At 34.6% G+C, this 17,674-nt stretch overlaps 1 protein-coding gene across 1 annotated transcript in view; it reads right to left on the bottom strand.

Annotated features, from left to right (window-relative positions):
• Nucleotides 1-17,674, bottom strand: part of LOC148939199 (pH-sensitive chloride channel 2-like) — a 78,822-nt gene that overhangs the window by 43,829 nt on the left and 17,319 nt on the right. The window contains exons 4-6 of the mRNA XM_089106584.1: nucleotides 16,946-17,028; nucleotides 7,214-7,348; nucleotides 4,690-4,845 (exon numbers count right to left, since the gene is read on the bottom strand). Of these exons, the coding sequence (XP_088962710.1) occupies nucleotides 4,690-4,845; nucleotides 7,214-7,348; nucleotides 16,946-17,028 (374 nt within the window). The remainder of the gene's footprint in view (nucleotides 1-4,689; nucleotides 4,846-7,213; nucleotides 7,349-16,945; nucleotides 17,029-17,674) is intronic.

Below are 17,674 nucleotides of genomic sequence, written 5' to 3'. Positions count from 1 at the left end.
GGGCACTAGCCCTTTCAATTTTTAATTGAATGAGCCCTTTTGAAGTTTCTACACTTTCAATAAAAACCTTACACGCCCCCAGGGAATAACTTACAACCCTTGCCCTGAAAAACCTTATTTGCCCCCAGGGCATAACTTATAATCCTTGCCCTGAGGGTGGTGGGGGAGTGTCCTCCTCAAAAATATATTTTCTATCTGGAAATCAACTACTCTGAACAAAATTGCTATCTCAAAACGTTTATTGGATGAGTTAGGGGGAATGATGGACGTGGGGTGGGGCTAGTTGCCCTCCAATCACTTTTTACTAGTAAAAAAGGACACTAGCCCTTTGAATTTCCAATCGAATGAGCTTTTTTTGAAGTTTCTACGACAACACCTTCTTTAAAAACTTTATATTCCCCCAGAGCATAACTTAAACCCTTGCCCTGAGGGCTGTGGGGGAGTGTTCTCCTCAAAAACATAGTTCTGTCTGGAAATCAACTACGCTGAACAAAATGGCTATCTCAAAATTTTCATTGAATGTGTTTGGGGAAATGTTGGGTGTGGGGGGGGGCTATTTGCCCTCCAATCACTTTTGACTATTAAAAAGGGCACTAAAACTTTGAATTTCCAATCGAATGAGCCTTTTTTGAAGTTTCTACGACAGCGCCTTCTATAAAAACCTTTTATGCCCCCAGGGCATAACTTAATACCCTTGCCCTGAGGGTTGTGGGGGAGTGTCCTCCTCAAAAATATATTTCTATCTCGAAGTCAACTACGCTGAACAAAATGACTATCTCAAAATTTTGATTGAATGTGTTTTTGGGAATGATGGGCGTGGGGGGGGGGGGGCTAGTTGCCGTCCAATCACTTTCGACTATTAAAAAGGGTACTAGCCCTTCAAATTTCCAATCGAATGAGCCTTTTTGAAGTTTCTACAACAACGCCTTCTATAAAAACCTCATATGACCCCAGGGCATAACTTAAAACTCTTGCCTTGATGGTTTTGGGGGAGTGTCCTCCTCAAAAATATATTTTCTATCTGGAAATCAACTACGGTGAACAAAATGGCTATCTCAAAGTTTTGATTGGATGTGTTTGGGGGAATGATGGGCGGGGGGGGGGGGGTAGCTGCCCTCCAATCACTTTCAACTATTAAAAAGGGTACTAGAACTCTCAATTTCCAATCGAATGAGCCCCTTTTGAAGTTTTTACGACGACCCCTTCCATATGAAGTGCCCAGCTCTAAAGTGAAAAAATAATAAATAGTAAATTGTACCAACATCCTTCTTATATGCCCTAAGGGCATAACTTAAAACCCTTGCCCCTTGGGTTGTGGGGGAGTGTCCTCCTCAAAAACATATTTTCTATCTGGAAATCAACTATACTGAACAAAATGGCTATCTCTAAATTTTGATTGGATGTGTTTGGGGGAATGATGGGCGTGGGGGGGGGGGGCTTGTTGCCCTACAATCACTTTCGACTATTAAAAAGGGCACTAGTCACTCCAATTTCCAATCGAATGAGCCCTTTTCGAAGTTTCTACGACAACTTTTTTGATACGAAGTACCCGGGTATGGAGAGAAAGAAAAAAAAAACACATTGTCCCACATCGTTCTCTACTTAGGCAGCTCTAGCGCGCTGCCTATGAAATCGTGAGAGTTGACGCTTCAACGAAAGCTCCTCGCCTAATTATTCCAATTTTCTGGCATTTAAATACGTTTTTCTCAAATAATTTTGTAATTATGATATTTATCATAGGGATTTAAATAATTATGATATTTTCCTAGGGCGGGATTTAAATAATTTTTGTTGTTGTAAAGCTAAAAAATTAAAAGGTTCTCCCCAGACTAATTTTTTTTTATTTTTCTATTTAGAAACTGCCTACATCTTACTCAGGTCTCTTTCTAAGTTCTCAGTAGGGAAATGACAAATTCAGCGTTTAATACTAATATCCAAGGGAATTTTGATATTTGATTCTAGTTGTATTTCCACCATGATATTCCATCCCTCCACCCAAAAAAATACCCAGGGAATCCCTTGGGGATAATTTTTTCTGGAAAATTCCCCCTGGCGGAATATTTTCTCACGGAAAATGCACTGAAAAAGTTTCCTCTTCGGAAAATTTTACTTGAAAAATTCCCCCCTTGAAAATATCCCCCAAAAATCCAAGAAAGTGGAGTTTCTGTCATTAGGATTAATTGCTATTTGGTGTCTTTCATTCACTTTTCAAAAATCAGGTAAATTTTCTTGGGCTCCTGGCGTTTAATTTATAATATTAAACCTAATAAACTTTAAATATTAGGAATCTGCTAAACTAAAACAAAAAACAATTCTTTGATATATTAATTTGAATTGATGTATTAATACCTTTTTTATACTTTTGATTAGTGTTGGTAAGAGTCGCTCTTTACTGAAGATTCATTACTGCAAACTGTGTGATCCCACAGGTTATGCATATTCTAAATGTATTTTGGAACGTAGGTAGAATCTCCATAACTCCTTCTTTTTTCTATTCTTTTTCTCTAATTCATATGTGGGGATAATTTCATAAGAGGCAATCGTGGTTTTTTTTTGTGGGGAATTTATTGGGTGCCAAGAAATTTATACAACTAGCGTCCCATAGCGTTTGGCAACATTGTTTGGCCCAAAAGTTCAATTCTTTTTCTCATTTCAGATACTTTAAAATATTAATTAGAAGATTAAAGATATTCAAAGAAATCCGAATTTTGTCACCAGTAGCATGAAGTAAACTACCATGCTTAGTATACCAAAATTTTCCTAAGCGGACCTATACCTACTTTATATGGACTGGCTTTTGACTAATACTGATTTATTATCATTAAATAGACATTTTAGCTCCAATCCTACTGCATTGGTGATAAACAGCCTTAAATATACAATTTTCTACTTTTAATAAAGTCGCCAGATGCGACACTGTAAGCGGAACTAAAAGTTTTTGGCTCTTTCTTCCCGCGTTAAGTTGCCAAAGGCTTTTAAATTTAGTAAAAATCTAGATTCAGATTTAAATTTAGTGAGGCATTCAGTGGCAGCACAGTGAGGAGAGGAGAGAAAGCTATCTTCCTCATTTTTGTAGCTCCGGGAGTCTAATTCTGTAGAATTTTCAAACAAACTCCTACTAATCCGACGAGAAAAAAAGACAAGAGAAAAAAGCAAATGGCGATAACAGCTAAGCCGAAACAGCAAATATTATAGTTTGTTTGTTATTTAGTTCAGCTTTATTTAAATATTACTCAAAATAAATATTGGTGAAAATATAGTCATAGCTCATACAGTTTAACTTTCATAGAAATAAATTTAGGTAAAATTAAGGGTGTACCCTAAATTAAAGATTATTCTTTTGCACTAACTTGTAAAAGATTTAGGAAATACAGTCTTTGATCATATAATTATTTATTCAGTTGAAGAATGGTGAAGCATTTGTTTGTATGTATTTAGAGTTGCATTTCAATAAACCATTCTAATAAAAAGTATCTTAACAATTATCCATATTTATGCCAAATATTTCTACTCCATTTAGTTTTGAATTATGGGGGCTACAATTATGGGGGTAATTTGCTATGGCGTGGAGGGGGGCCATCCCCCAGCTGAAATTTAGCGTCTTCAAAATTATTATCAAAACTAAGATTGACTTACATAGTTCAAGCTTTCAAAGTGTTCTTTAGTATACCTTTGCCTTTAGGGTGCTATTTGCCTCATTTTTCATTTGGTCATTTTCATGTGACTTGTGAAAATCGCCTTGAACTTTGCCCCTCTCCCTGGATTTTGAGGAAATTACGCCCCTACTACTATGGGGAAACAATGACAAACCAAATTTGGTCATTTCAATAGAATGGGCTCATGGAGGAAATTTTTAACAGCTGATAGACAGTGCCAAGCTAACTAATGATTTAGTAACATTTCAAGCAATAAAGAAACTCATAAGAAACTGCAGAATGAATTATTCCATTATTTGCATTTTCACTTGAAATTTTTTAAACATAATTTCATATTTCTTTGTCTTTGATTTTCAAATTCAGGCTGGAAGCCTGACAAAATGTTTTTTGACCTTTGGAAGCCGGCGGTCAAAGAATATTCCTCATACCTCATATCTTAAATATTTTGTTACTTGACATAATTTGAGAGGCAACAAAATTTATTTGTTGTTTTCTGGTTCATAAAGCATTTTTCTACGTCTACCATTTTGCCAGAGAACTACACTAATTGTTCAAAAATACAAAATTGGATACCCAATATTTTCTACCTCTCGTGCTACTATAAGAAAAAAAATTACGAAAAAGTAGGTGATAATGTATTAAGATCACATCTAGTGCAGTGTCTTATACATATTTTTATGATTCACACAGTGGTTTTTTGTTCTTGTTTTTTCTTCGAAGAGATTGTAAATCTTTATTAGTTTTCTGTCTGTCTTTTATTTTTTTAGTATTCACTATGAGGATTCATCATATTAGAATTTACTGTATCATATGTGTCTGTGTTACTGTTGTCTCTAGAATGTCAATTAACATTAGTAATACCGTTTCTATTAGCGTTTTCAGTTTTAAGTGTTTTTTTTCTTTTTTTTGCTATTTTTTCTGTCAGCACTCCTTTCTTTATTATTTATCACATTTAATACATAAATGAATATAACAGATTTAAATAAATGTTCATGATCTACTCTGAATTTTGTTACCAAAAATATTTACTTACCAAAATTGACTCTTGCGGGAACTGATGAAGGATCGATCCAAAAGCTAACCCACGACATGAAAACAAGAATTATTGATGGGATATACCAATCTATAATAAAGAATCCATATTCTCGGGCTAGATGCACCTCTAAACTCAACATACTGTAAGTTTGACCTAAAATGATTGAAACATAATTAGTGATTAAATAGTCTGTAGATGGTTAAGGACAGTAAGTGTGAACGAATATGACTCACACGGCGGAGATGTTAAGATCCACCTATAAAAATTTTTATGCAAGGAAAAAGTGAGAAAACATAGAAACAAATTAGCACTAATTAAGACATCATAGGCAGCACCTTAGCACTGCCTCAGCAAAGAGCAATATGGCTTTGATGCCATGTTTTTTGCGTTGTTTTTTTTTTCTTGCCAGGTCACTTTGTGCAGAAAGAATTGTCGTAAAAACTTTTGAGGGGCTCATTTGTTAGGAAATTGAAAGTTTAATACCCTTCTGAAGAGTCATTGGTTAGTTGGGGGTAACCAGATCCCCAACCCTACCCTTTTTTGGATTGTATCGCCCTCCAAAGACATCATATTAAATTTTAAGATACCCATTTTGGTTCAAAACAGTCATAAGATCCAATAGTCAGTGGGGCATGTTGAATCCTGGGTCTCAAAAAGGCTTGAAGTTTTAGGATGAAACTTCAACGGAATGCTGAGGGTAATGTTGAACTAAACAAAAAAACATTATGAGAATGAATGTTGTCAAAAGGACATATTAGTAATATCTCAGGAGTGAATGAGGATATTAATTAGAAACTGTTATGGCTACTACTACTACAGCTATAAAACTAAATCAAGAGAATTTAAGCACATTCAAGTTGCCAACATGGCAAAAAGACAGTATCTCAAGGACAGAAAAGGGTATTAAATTGAAACTATCAGGGAAGCTGATGGGGAGGTAAAACTAAATAAAAAGACATTATTTGTATGCAAGTATTCAAATGCAAGTTTTCAGAGACAGTATCTAAGGAACACAAAGGGTATTGAGCTGAAACTCTCAGGGCTACTACTGAAACAACTACTACTTTTGCATTTACTACCATTGTTACTTCTACCACTACTTCTACGTCTACGAATTAAATCAAAAAAGTTTAGGTACATCCAGGTTGTCAAAATGTAATGTATGCAAATTCTCAGGAAAAGAATGGAGCACTAAGTTGAACCTTAAAGAGAAAGTTGAAGGGAATGTAAAACGAATTCAAAAAGCACGACGTGTGTGCAAACCGTCAGGCGGCCGTGCAATATCCGTGGGACAGCTAATGGCACTACCTTAGAACTTACTGAACATGATAATGGGGATATTGAACAAAATAAAAGATACCTTGTGAATCCAAGGATGTTAGAAGGGATATTAAGGTAGAACTTTCAGATCATATTGAGGGAGATTTTGTGCTAAACTACTAATGATAGTACTAATAATAATACTACTACTAATAATAATAATACTACTAACACTGCTACTACTACTAATGATACTACTTCTACTACTACCACTACTAATACAACTACTACCACTACTACTACTACTACTACTGCTACCATTTGTACTAGTACTACTATCGCTACAACTGCTGCTGTGAACACTTATGACTGTGACTGTGACTATTTGCGAAATCGACTATGTATAACTGCTACTATTTGTGACTATGCCCGTGACTACTTGTGACTTCCACTAATTTTGACCTCCACTACTTGCGACTGTGACTATTTGTGACTGCAACTGTGAATACTCACGACTGTGGATGATTACAACCGCGGCCAATTTAATATGAGCCACTTTAATAGGATTAATAGGCAAAAACTAATTGCTTCTACACGCTTGAAAGACAGCACACCCCAATTTTTGAATTCATTTTGATTACCCCAATCATTGATTGCCCTAAATATTACCTACAATCAAATTGCAGCTCAAGCGTGCCTCAAACCCGTGTTTTTTAACAATAGTTAGCCTTGGATCACAGACCATATACAGAAGTTAAATCTATTAATATAACACCAAGAAATTATTTATACGTTTCCAATGGTCAGAGGTTATTAAACCTCTACATATGATCGTGACTTATATCTCATCAGTTTAGGATTAAAGTGCACCACAGAACACTTCTTAAGCATTCTAAGCCCAGTGACCTAAAGACCCATCTTAATTTGCTTGAATAAAGGCCATAATGATTCTATGCCCTATGAAGCTGCTACACCGATTGTTGGGGAGCGGATTTTAACCAATCATTATTTGTGCATCAGGTTAGAATGCACTTCTTTTGTTGTTCATTTCCACATAGGTTATATTCCTAAGAAGATTAGAGAGGCCATGCTTGCCTCTAATTCTCAATGCGTCTTCTACTCTCCTGCATAATAGAACTCATTTTTTTATTAAACTTAACCCCCCCCCCAATGGTGCTTGATACTGTTTTTCATAAATTAAGCTACAGAACTAAATAAGACAGGGCTACAAGATATGATGTTTTTCGTTGGTGTTACTTACCATCAGGTCGCGTGTTGTTCAGTGTTTTGACGTTATGACCCGTTTTTGAAAATTCTTGTATGGGAAATCTACCAACAAAATCAACTTCTTCGCCTTCCTTCCATTTCAGTAGCAACTTCTCATTAGGCAGTGACCCTGGAAGTACAAACAAGAAAAACACTAAGTATTTATCTATTTAATAAATAAACAAATAAAATTGGACAATCATTGACATATAACAATACAAAGTACCAGATCAAATTCTATATCAAGAAATTATATTATATAGTAAAAGATTGGATCCAAAATAGTAAAGTTTATATGTAGAGTTGGCGCAACCGAGGAGTTCCCTTAGCATATAATAGTTTCCAGAAAGCACTGTAAAAAAAAAATTGATTTCCAGCAAAGTGTTTTAGTCGAATTCAAACAAGTCAAATAAAAAATCCAATTTTTCTGTTGGAATTGTGACTTGCTTATTGAATTGCAACGCGTTATTGAAAATATTAAGATTTGTGTACCTTTCAGTAGAAAAAATTTAATTTTCAACGTAAAAAGGTTATATTAATCCACACGGTTTGAACTTCAGCAGTAGTTTGAAGTTTCTTGAATATCATTTTAAATTTGACTATAGGACCATTGAAGGCAATTTGTTCAGTATAAATTCAATTCAAATATACAAATTATAGCAGAAAAAACGGGATGTTAATTGAATCATGTGTATAAGAAGATAGTATAAAAGTAAGTAAATATACTTTTACTTTGATATAAGTTAAGCTTACTTGTCTGCAAAATGAACACGCAGAAATTTATGTACAAAAATTATCTTTTAACTTTTACAATCGCATTTTTTAAATATATTTTTTGTGCGTTTCTGTGGGTAGAAAATTTCTTAACATGCTGCCCTAATCTTAACTAATGGTGAAAATATATTACTTTCTGAATTCAATTTTTTCTAACTAATAACGAAAATCCTTATTTGGGAACAACTTTTGTTTTTGCGATGAATGTCATTTTTGTAATGAGACCCAAAAAGTGTTTAAAAAAAAAATCTTCCCTGCATTTGCCATAAATTTGCTGTTTACGCTGTATAACCAAGTAAGCAAATATATCAAAGGAAAGAAGACGCCTGTAAGGGTATTTCAGTCATTTACGTAAGCGTAAAGGAACCAAAAGCTTCATAAAGAAGAAAATTTTCTAAAACAGTGCACATTTCAACTGGACTCAGAAATACTACACTTTAATAGCATGAATAGTGCTTCGAAAACTCCGGTTTGCTACGGGATTAATTAAAAAATAGGACATTAGCCCAATTAGTTTTATCAAGCAGTTCATAATGTTGAACTGTAATTTAGGAGTGACTCAGCTCAATAGTAACCAAAACTCAAAAATGGAATTTTGATAACAATTGATAAGAATTGAGTTTTTATGCAGATTCCAAATGTATATATTTCATTACGTTTAATATTACCAACCAAAGGCTACAAGCCTCAGAAGAAAAAAGTATTTTGATAGATTAAGGGATTTTTAAAACAGGAAGCCTGATTTAAAGAAAGGGAGAAACAAACTCCAAAAAGTCAATGAATCTTAATGTTAATCAGATCTTCAGATTCAGCGTATCAGAAAATGTTATTGTGGGGGTGTTGATCTCCTATTTGCTTCAAATGAGGAATTGTGTTTTTTGCCAGACGACAGATCACGGATGCGTTTTTATTTTTTATTTGTTCTAGTGTCCTTTTTCAGAGACCTTAAAGATTGGAGGGCAACTAAACGTCCTCCCATGACCTAATATATCTCTTATTTTGTTTTCCAATGTTATGATTTGAGGTCAATTTGACAAAAAAATCATCTCTGTAAACTTTTTTTCGTTATGACTGCAAGTGATGCGATACCTGTGATAGATACGGATCAAAATGCTCACTTTAGCCGTGCCATTCAAACCTGGGACCGGCATCTTTTTAGCATAATTGATAAGCTTTATTACGTCACAAGTAAGGTAGCAGAGACTCCTGCTTTGGTAAAAGAGTGTTGTGATGGAGTACAGAGCGAGGTTTTGAGCTGTATAAATAAAGAAAAACTCAATGATAAATCCTGGCCTCCGCTGAATAACGAGTCAGAAACAGTGGGTCTTGAAGTAGATTCACCACCACAAAGATTGTGATGATCCCTCAAAGCATGAAGCTTTTCTGAAATCGTTGGATGGAGCTGCTGGTATAGTGCGGATTTCACTTTCTAAGGAGTCAGGATCCCAGCAACAGAAATGGGTCTTTCATACGAAAAGACAAAACGCCGAAAACTTGAAAGCCTGTTTGAATGAAAAGGTCGGTAAAACTGAGGTTCGCAAATCAAGAATTGTCGGTTTATTATCACGAGTGGACTTTCCGATCAATCCAGAGAGTGTGTGTGCTTCTAACCAAGGTATCGAAGAGATACAGCGCATTGGTGTTTCGAAATCATATCGTGTATACTTCCGTTCGGTGACGGCCAAGTCTCATTATTTGCGTCATGGGATTCACATTGGCTACGAACATTTCCGGCTTACTGATTATAAGTTTTTACCGCAAATGTGCTACAAATGCGGGTCACTAGAGCATATATTGTCGGGCTGCTCTAGCGTGGAACGTTGTCTCAAATGCCTCGGTAGTGGACACTCTCATTCTAGGAACAACCCTTGCCAGAATGAACCTTGTTGCTTCCATTGTGGATCTCATGAGCATACTGGATTTAGCTTTCGCTGCAAACGGTTAACCGAAAAAGTTGCAAAGAATAAAAAATGATTAGTGCAAAGATTATATCTCTGAATCTGAATGGATTTGGTGATAAACAACATGTATTGCAGTCTATGCTGCGCGATCTGGATATTTTGTGTCTGCAAGAGCATCACCTTCTGGACCACTCTACTAGTCTTCTTTGGAGCCTGTCGCAGCAGCTTAAGTGTTTTATATCTCCAGCTACACCTACAGGTGGACGCCCATCAGGAGGCGTTTGCATTTTTATTCGAGAGAATATTCCAGTTTCAGTGTTTGCCGTTAATCATTATTTTGTTGCTGTTCGAATCCCAGGGATTATTGTTTTTTCGTGTTATTTACCAACAAATTATCATACTATTGATTCGTATTTTGATTTCAATTTTGCATGTTTAGAATTATCACGATTTGTGGCGAAAGTTCCATCAGATTTCCAGTGGCTTATTTGCGGGGATTTTCACTGCAACATTGCTATCTCTGATGTCCGCTTCTCCGCTCTTTTATCTTTGTTTTCGGTTTTTACTTTAGTTTCAAAAGATGCGGATTATACGTATGTCCATAATTCTGGTTCTTCCTCTTATCTAGACCATGTGCTGGTTTCAAAGGCAGCGTTATTACCACAGCCTGTTCATGTTGGGTTGGATATGCCTATTAGTGACCATTTTTACCTTTCTTTTCATTTAAATATTCAAATTCCATCTTTTAAAATTATCCATCGTTCTAGTCAAATTGTAAATAAAATTATCTGGGATCGGGAAAAAATGTGCAAGCATCATGAAGAATCAGATGCACTTTAGCTAAAATAATTGTAAATTATTCTAAGGATGTTGATCAAATTGATATTGATCTATTTTACCTTGAAATTGTTCATAGTTTAAAATTCGGGGCTAATAAAGCATTTACGACTGATTCTTTCCGTCGCGGATCTCATGTTTTCGGTTGGAACATTAACCTGATTTTAAAGCAAAGCCAAAAGAATGCATCTCAAGCTTGTTACCTTTGGAATTACGCGGGAAAACCATGATCAGGACCATTGTATGATGGTATGAAATTAACTAAACGCATTTTTCGGGTTGAGTTGCGTTTGCATAATGAAATTATAAAAGATGAAATTGGTTCAAGGATTACTAGTGATAAGAATGAGCTTTGGAGTTTGGTTAATTCTAGACGTCGTAATAATAATTGTTCACCAGATTCTAATAGTTCTCTGAAACTAGATGATTGGATAACTCATTAAGATCATGAAGTTTTTTCATCCAGTGATGCGGCAGTTGAATCACGGCTTGACTCTTTATTATCGGAAGAAATTTCAAAGCCCCGCCCAAATAGTAAAATATCTGTTTCTGTTGATGATGTAACGGTAGCAATTAAAGCTCTAAAAAGTAATCATTCTTTTGATCATGATGGTATACATTCAAACCATATAAAATGGGCATCCCCCTAAGCAATCCTTCTCCTCGCTACTCTTTTTACTACTATTCTTTCTTCTGGAGTTCTTCCAACTAGCTTTTCTCGTGCTACCGCTTCACCCCTTTCAAAAAAAGGAGGGAATACGAATCGATGTTCTGATTACAGGCCGATTACTGTTTCGTGTCAGATTAGCAAAGCTTTTTAGTTAGTTTTATTAAAGTATTTGGAGTCTTGTAAACAAGGCCTGAATCAAATTGGGTTCCGCAAGGGTCTAAGCATGGATGTTGCTCATACCCTCCTTTCAAGAATAATATCCTTTTGTAAGCAATGGGATAGAGTTTATACACTTGCGTTAGATTTTGCAGCGGCGTATGATTCAATTATCCATTCTTCGGCTATGACTGCGCTTCTGAAGAATAATGTCCCACTACCAGTAGTTTTGGTTTTAAAAAAGTGGTATGGCTCCTCTCGTATTCGTATTAAGTGGAATAATCAGTTTAGTGATTATAATGTTAAGCTATGTAGGGGGCTGAGACAAGGAAGCATTATTTCTCCTTTGATTTTCAATATTACTGTTTCGGGGCTATTTGATCAAATTCAGTTGACTTTTATTTATGGTAAAGGTTATGTTCTGTCGTAGATTGCTTATGCAGATGATTTACTCCTTTTGAGTCAATCGCTTCAGTCACTTCAACAAAATGTAGATTTTTTAGCAAAGGTTTTTAGTGAGCATGGACTTCGTTTTCGCCCTGAAAAGTGTCGGTTTTTAATTGTTGGTCCTAAGGCTAATGATCTCGTTAATTCAGAAATTTCTGTCCGTATTTATGATAGTATTTTAAAACCTTTGGAATCCTTTTTATATCTTGGTGTGCCTTATGGACCAACTCTAGCTCTATGCCGTGCTTCTATTTCTAAAGCAGTTAAAAGTTGAATAGCGTCTAGTTTTGGGGCAGTAATTTGTCTTCGCAATCTTCTTTCTCGGAAATCACTGGCTCGGGTATATAATACAGTCGCTTTGCCTCAAATTTTAGTTTTTTCATCGCTTCTCCCGTTTTTTAGAATTATTAAAATTGCGCATGTAAAAACCACATTTTTTAATTTTGCTAAGTTCCTTTGCCACTTTTCTAAATCTGAATCAAATACTTTTTTAATGAATGCATATAAAATAAAAAACCCTGTTGATGTTTTGGAGAAAAATCAAAAGAATTTTTTATCCAAATTAAATGTTTTTTCTCATAATTTATACAGAGCTGCGCACGAAGCTTAATTTATTTTATTTGATTTAATTTTTGAATGAAGTGTTAATTTGTGAAGTGTTAATTTATTATCTATTGAATGAAGTGTTAATTTGTGTGGTAATTTTGATTGAAGGCCTTTGCGTATTTGTTGTTTTATAGTTTAAAATAATTTTATGCCCTGTTGATTAGCGGTTATTATTTTTATTTATTTATTTTTTACTCTTCGTATTCGGAGTAAATAAAAAGTTTGAATTGAATTGAATACAGAGGTAGATAAATAAGACCTGCGAGGGAGCAACAATTTTGCCTAGCGGGCATTCAGATCAGAGAGACAGAGACAATTTGACAGTGCATTAGTGGAAGTCTGATTCTGATAGTAAGTATTTAGTTTAGTTATTAATATTGATAACTTGTGTCTTTAGTTTCCCAAAATGTTTTACATAGTGTATTTTTTATAAAATAAAAGTTTTCTTGGTTCTAATGTAGTGGCTTGCCCCTCCTGAAGGAAACACTATAAAATTCTCAAAAATAATAAGTTTAAAATACCTTCTTATACATATTCTAAGGTCAGGGGAATTTACTTTACCCCCCCCCCCTTCCCCTCCTATAGCCTAAACAATTAGTTTATGCATTAATTTTGTGCTAAATTAGATTTTGAGATTTCCATGAATTGATCTAATCGTACGTTAAACCCTCAGTTTTCATTTGTTTTTCCAGTCATCTCGATTTGTATAGAGGATTTATTTCATATTATTGGAAGTAGCTTAACTCTTATGCGTAATGATTGCCAGTTCGTTCTAAGTTCGACTCAAATCTTGGTTTTAATGAGATATAATGAGTGAGTCAAAGTTATTCAGAAAATACAGGACTCGCGGCATTATTATTGCAACCGTTCAGCTCTGGAGGTAGAAAAAAAGGGGGCAATCTTTCTTTTATTTGTGCCTCGATTTGATTTCATCTACATTTCAGGTCCGTGTGTCACTGTTTTCCTGATCGGAAGATATTTCTTACTCAAGTTTCTTGTGTCGGCCTGTTACTGCGCCGTTGAACTAGCGATTTCCACCATGGAAAATTGAAGCCATTAAGAGGTGTCATATTATCTGAGAGAAATTTTTTGTTGTAATTTTCTGTTCTTGTTCAATAAATGAGTTTTTTTGTTTTTTTTGAATTTATTAATGTTTAGAAAGAAGAAAGGGAAACTGAATGATGGGAACTAGATATTAGACAGTATATATATGAAATTGAACAACGCTAGTGATGGAAATCCAATTAAAGAACAGGAAATTCAACAAACAAGATGGAAATCCAATAAGGACCTTAAAATTAAACATGTGTTTGAAAATTGAATTCGGATATGGAAATCCAACATTTTTGTTTCTCAACAATTTGGATACTCAATAATATTCATAGAATTTCAAAATAGTCTCTAATGTTCAAATTTAGCTGTTGAAATTAAAATTTTGTTGTTGATAAACATTAAAAACAGTTTTTGATGAATCTAAAACAATTTTTTTTTTTTTACAGTGTAAAACCGTTAGCTTTCATTTTTTCACTTCTGTGGATCTCCACTATCACAAAGGCCTACCAAATTTACTCTTAAAATTATAATATTAAGAAAAAAAGCCCTTTAGTTTGTTATTAATGTCAATTTTTTCCATATAATTAATAAAAATAATAATAATCTTTGTTTTGTCTGTTTTGTTGTGTTTGATATTTTATCAAATGTTAACATGTTTTCAGATGTACATTTTCCTTAGTCAAGTTAAAAGATAATTTTTTTCCCCATGGAAAGTGAAGAGTGAATATTCCAGGTCAGGTTAATAAGCAGTAACTATCAAGCAGCCCATAATAATTGTAAATGAAACCCTAGTGATTATAATACGTTAGATCAGGTAACACTCCTCTGGTAAAAGACATCTTTTTTCTAGTTATTTGCCCCTCTGACTGAGTCTTTAACAAAATGAAAAATTAGGTCGTCACAGGTTGGAAAAAACTAAACAACCACACATTTTAGATTAAAAATAGCAGAAGCTAGGCCAAACTACTACTACTAACAACTCACCGCAACACAAAGCCGCTTGAGGCCAACACAGCTACGCATATCCCAATCTATTCCTCCTCCATCCTCCTCCATTCCGATCTATTCATAGCCTCTCTTTTTACATCCTCCCAGGGAGTTCCCATTTTTTTTAAATCTTTCTTGATGACGTCCTCCCACCCAAGACAAGGGCGTTTAGTCCTAGACGGTTGGCCGAAAAGGACAATCATTGGTAACGACCAAAAACTACCATGAATCACGAAAATCAACCTAAGACAAGTACAGATGAAGGGGTTAACAATCTTAAAGCACCTTGACATTAAAAACTGGCTGAAATAAAATTGCTTGGTTTACTTCTCTATGTGTATGATTGCCATTAGTTACAGCTAATTCTCTAATCCACCTTTGAGATACTAAATTTGTAGTCTGTTCCAAATTTTTCTCGGAATTTCTTTCATGATTGTCGGTAGCTGGGCTGGAACAAGATTAAGTACTAATAGCTTTAATTTTCATTCGAATTCAAGAGTGCCAGTTTGAAAAAATATAGGAGGAGGTGCAAGTTTATTTACATTTTAAATGAAGAAACAAAGAACGATTTATTCTATACCAAGGCCAGGGGGTATTTTTTTATTATTTTTTTTCTATTTGTTTCAATGGAATCACACAAAAATATCCTGTGCCTCCCAAAATTTATGCCCTTTTTCCTATTTTTCTGCAATATGCAAACAGGGCTGCTAGGGTGGCAGGGTCTTAAATCACAAAAAAAAATCGTATGAAAAATAAAGTTTAAGCTTAAAAACTTAAAATAAGCAGAAATTATATTGCACAAAATTTTTAACCTAAAACTAGCAAAAATTGAAATGAATCAAGAAAAGGAAGCTATAGCTTCTTGAACTGAAAGAGAACAATGAAACTTAAGTCTTCTTAAATTCTCTTCTATTGTCTAGAATAGAACACTAGTTTTGTTTTACAGTCTTTATAATCCGCAATAGTCACAATTGTTGCTCAAGCCTACTTTTGTCATCAAGCATTAGGGGAAAGGAAGTTTCTAATCTTTGTTTTATCTGGTGGTAATGCTTGATTGCTTGTTTCAGTGCCAATAGCAGGGTTTCGAGTAGGATTACGGACTAGCGAAATGATTCATAGACTCCTATTTTTCTGTCTGTTACTACATAACACATGAACATAGAGTTCGGCTGGGGACATACGAAAGGCGTTATACGACATAACAACTAAAAATTAGTTATATATCGCTTCTACTAAAATCAAGAACGTCCGATCGATTCTTTAATCAGAAGGCGCATATGTCCGTTCGTTCTGAAGATATTCTCGATTTTATAATCCAGTCAAAACGCGTTATAGTAAAATTTAGACCAGCTTTGCTTACGAAAAAGCGTTAAGTGCATTACTCTTCTACAACCACGCAGTTTGTCACATAAGCCACACCATAAAATGGCCAGAAAGGGACAACTGGAGCTCAAGAGAGATATGGAGACATATTTTCCAAAACAATCTTTGCATCTCCTGAACATTTGTAAAATGTCACTTAACACCTTTTGGATTTCTAAGTGGGTCATTTCCTTAAGACGGAACCTACAACTTGCGAAAAATTAGAGCATACGAGTGGTTGAACCTAAAACAAGCAAAAATCACTATGACTGACAAATAGACCTTCATAGACAATAGAACCATCAAAAATTAATTGAACAAATTAATTGATGACTTGGTAATGAGTAGGGGTGGTATAGTCACTTATTAGTGATTTTTATATGATAGCTCTGTTTTTGTTGTTTTTAGACTTAGTTGCGGTAGTGATCTACTGTACAAGCTTAGCTTCTGGATTTTGTTATTTTTGATGGATGAATAAACCCCAATTAAAATAAAAAAAAGAACAATGATACCAAACTGCTAATACATGTTTATGTGCTTTTCAAACCCTTTAAACCCACAGAGCGTTCAGTGCCATGCAAACAATTTTGCTTTACAGAAAACACAATAAATTAGTTAACTTGACGGCTTTATTCTGGTACGAGTGTTTTCTATATATTTAAAGGGATGAAAACAGTAACGAAAATGAGGTATTTCTAAATAATAGAACTGAATGAACTTAAAAAAAACCTTCGATGTCGAAAAATTATAAGAAATGAGGGTAGTGGCACCACCCCTTCAATGTCCCAAAAAGACTAGAATTTCATTTTTGCTTGCTATAAAATGTAAGATGTAAAGGGTATTTGGGTGACTCTGGGGCCAGACCTTACAGTTGGCCTTCAACGGCATGCATTTATAGTCTTCCAAAAATTAATATATGTAATATATTACTTACAGCTCTCTAGGAAGACGTTACATTGTTGTCTATCAAATGGATATTTCAGCAAATATAGGCTGCAGTATGTCTCTGAACGAATTCTGAAAAAAGTAGTTGAATATTAGATCTTTGATTGCTACCAGCGGCTAGTTCGGATTTACCTGATATTAAATAAAAAAAAAAACAAGTTTTTTAAAACTTAAAATGAACAGAAATTATTCCGTATATGAAAGGGGCTGTCCCCTCCTCAACGCCTCGCTCTTTACGCTAAAGTTTTTTTTTGTTTAAAAAAATAAAGTTCTGAGAAAGGGTCTAACTTTAGCGTAAAGAGTGAGGCGTTGAATAGGGGACAATCCCTTTCACATACGGAATAATTTCTGTTCGTTCTAAGTTTTAATGTCGCTCCTTACTTTCAGTTTAAAAAACTTGTTTTTTTTATTTAATTTCTGATCGTTTTTTAGTTAATGCAGCTTTTATTTTGGCTAACCGTCCTTAAATAAGTAAACAAAATTTGCATAAAAATTTTACTTTCTTTTGCTAAATGGATGTCTTTACAAATTAACTTACATGACTAACTTCTATATTCGTATATTTTTCTTCTGGCAAAAAATACAAAGTTGCAGATTTTTGCAGATATGAGCTTGAAACCTATGTAATAGTGTTTTCTGATACGCTGAATCTGACGGTGTGATTTTCATTAAAATTCTTTCACTTGTAAGGGATGTTTCCCCCCTCTTTAAAAAATCG

The sequence above is a fragment of the Artemia sp. Qi Xiang Cuo genome, chromosome 21 (assembly GCF_049724085.1).
Source record: "Artemia sp. Qi Xiang Cuo chromosome 21, ASM4972408v1, whole genome shotgun sequence".
In the NCBI taxonomy this organism is placed as follows: Eukaryota; Metazoa; Arthropoda; class Branchiopoda; order Anostraca; family Artemiidae; genus Artemia; species Artemia sp. Qi Xiang Cuo.
This window is presented reverse-complemented; position numbering and strand designations above follow the sequence as displayed.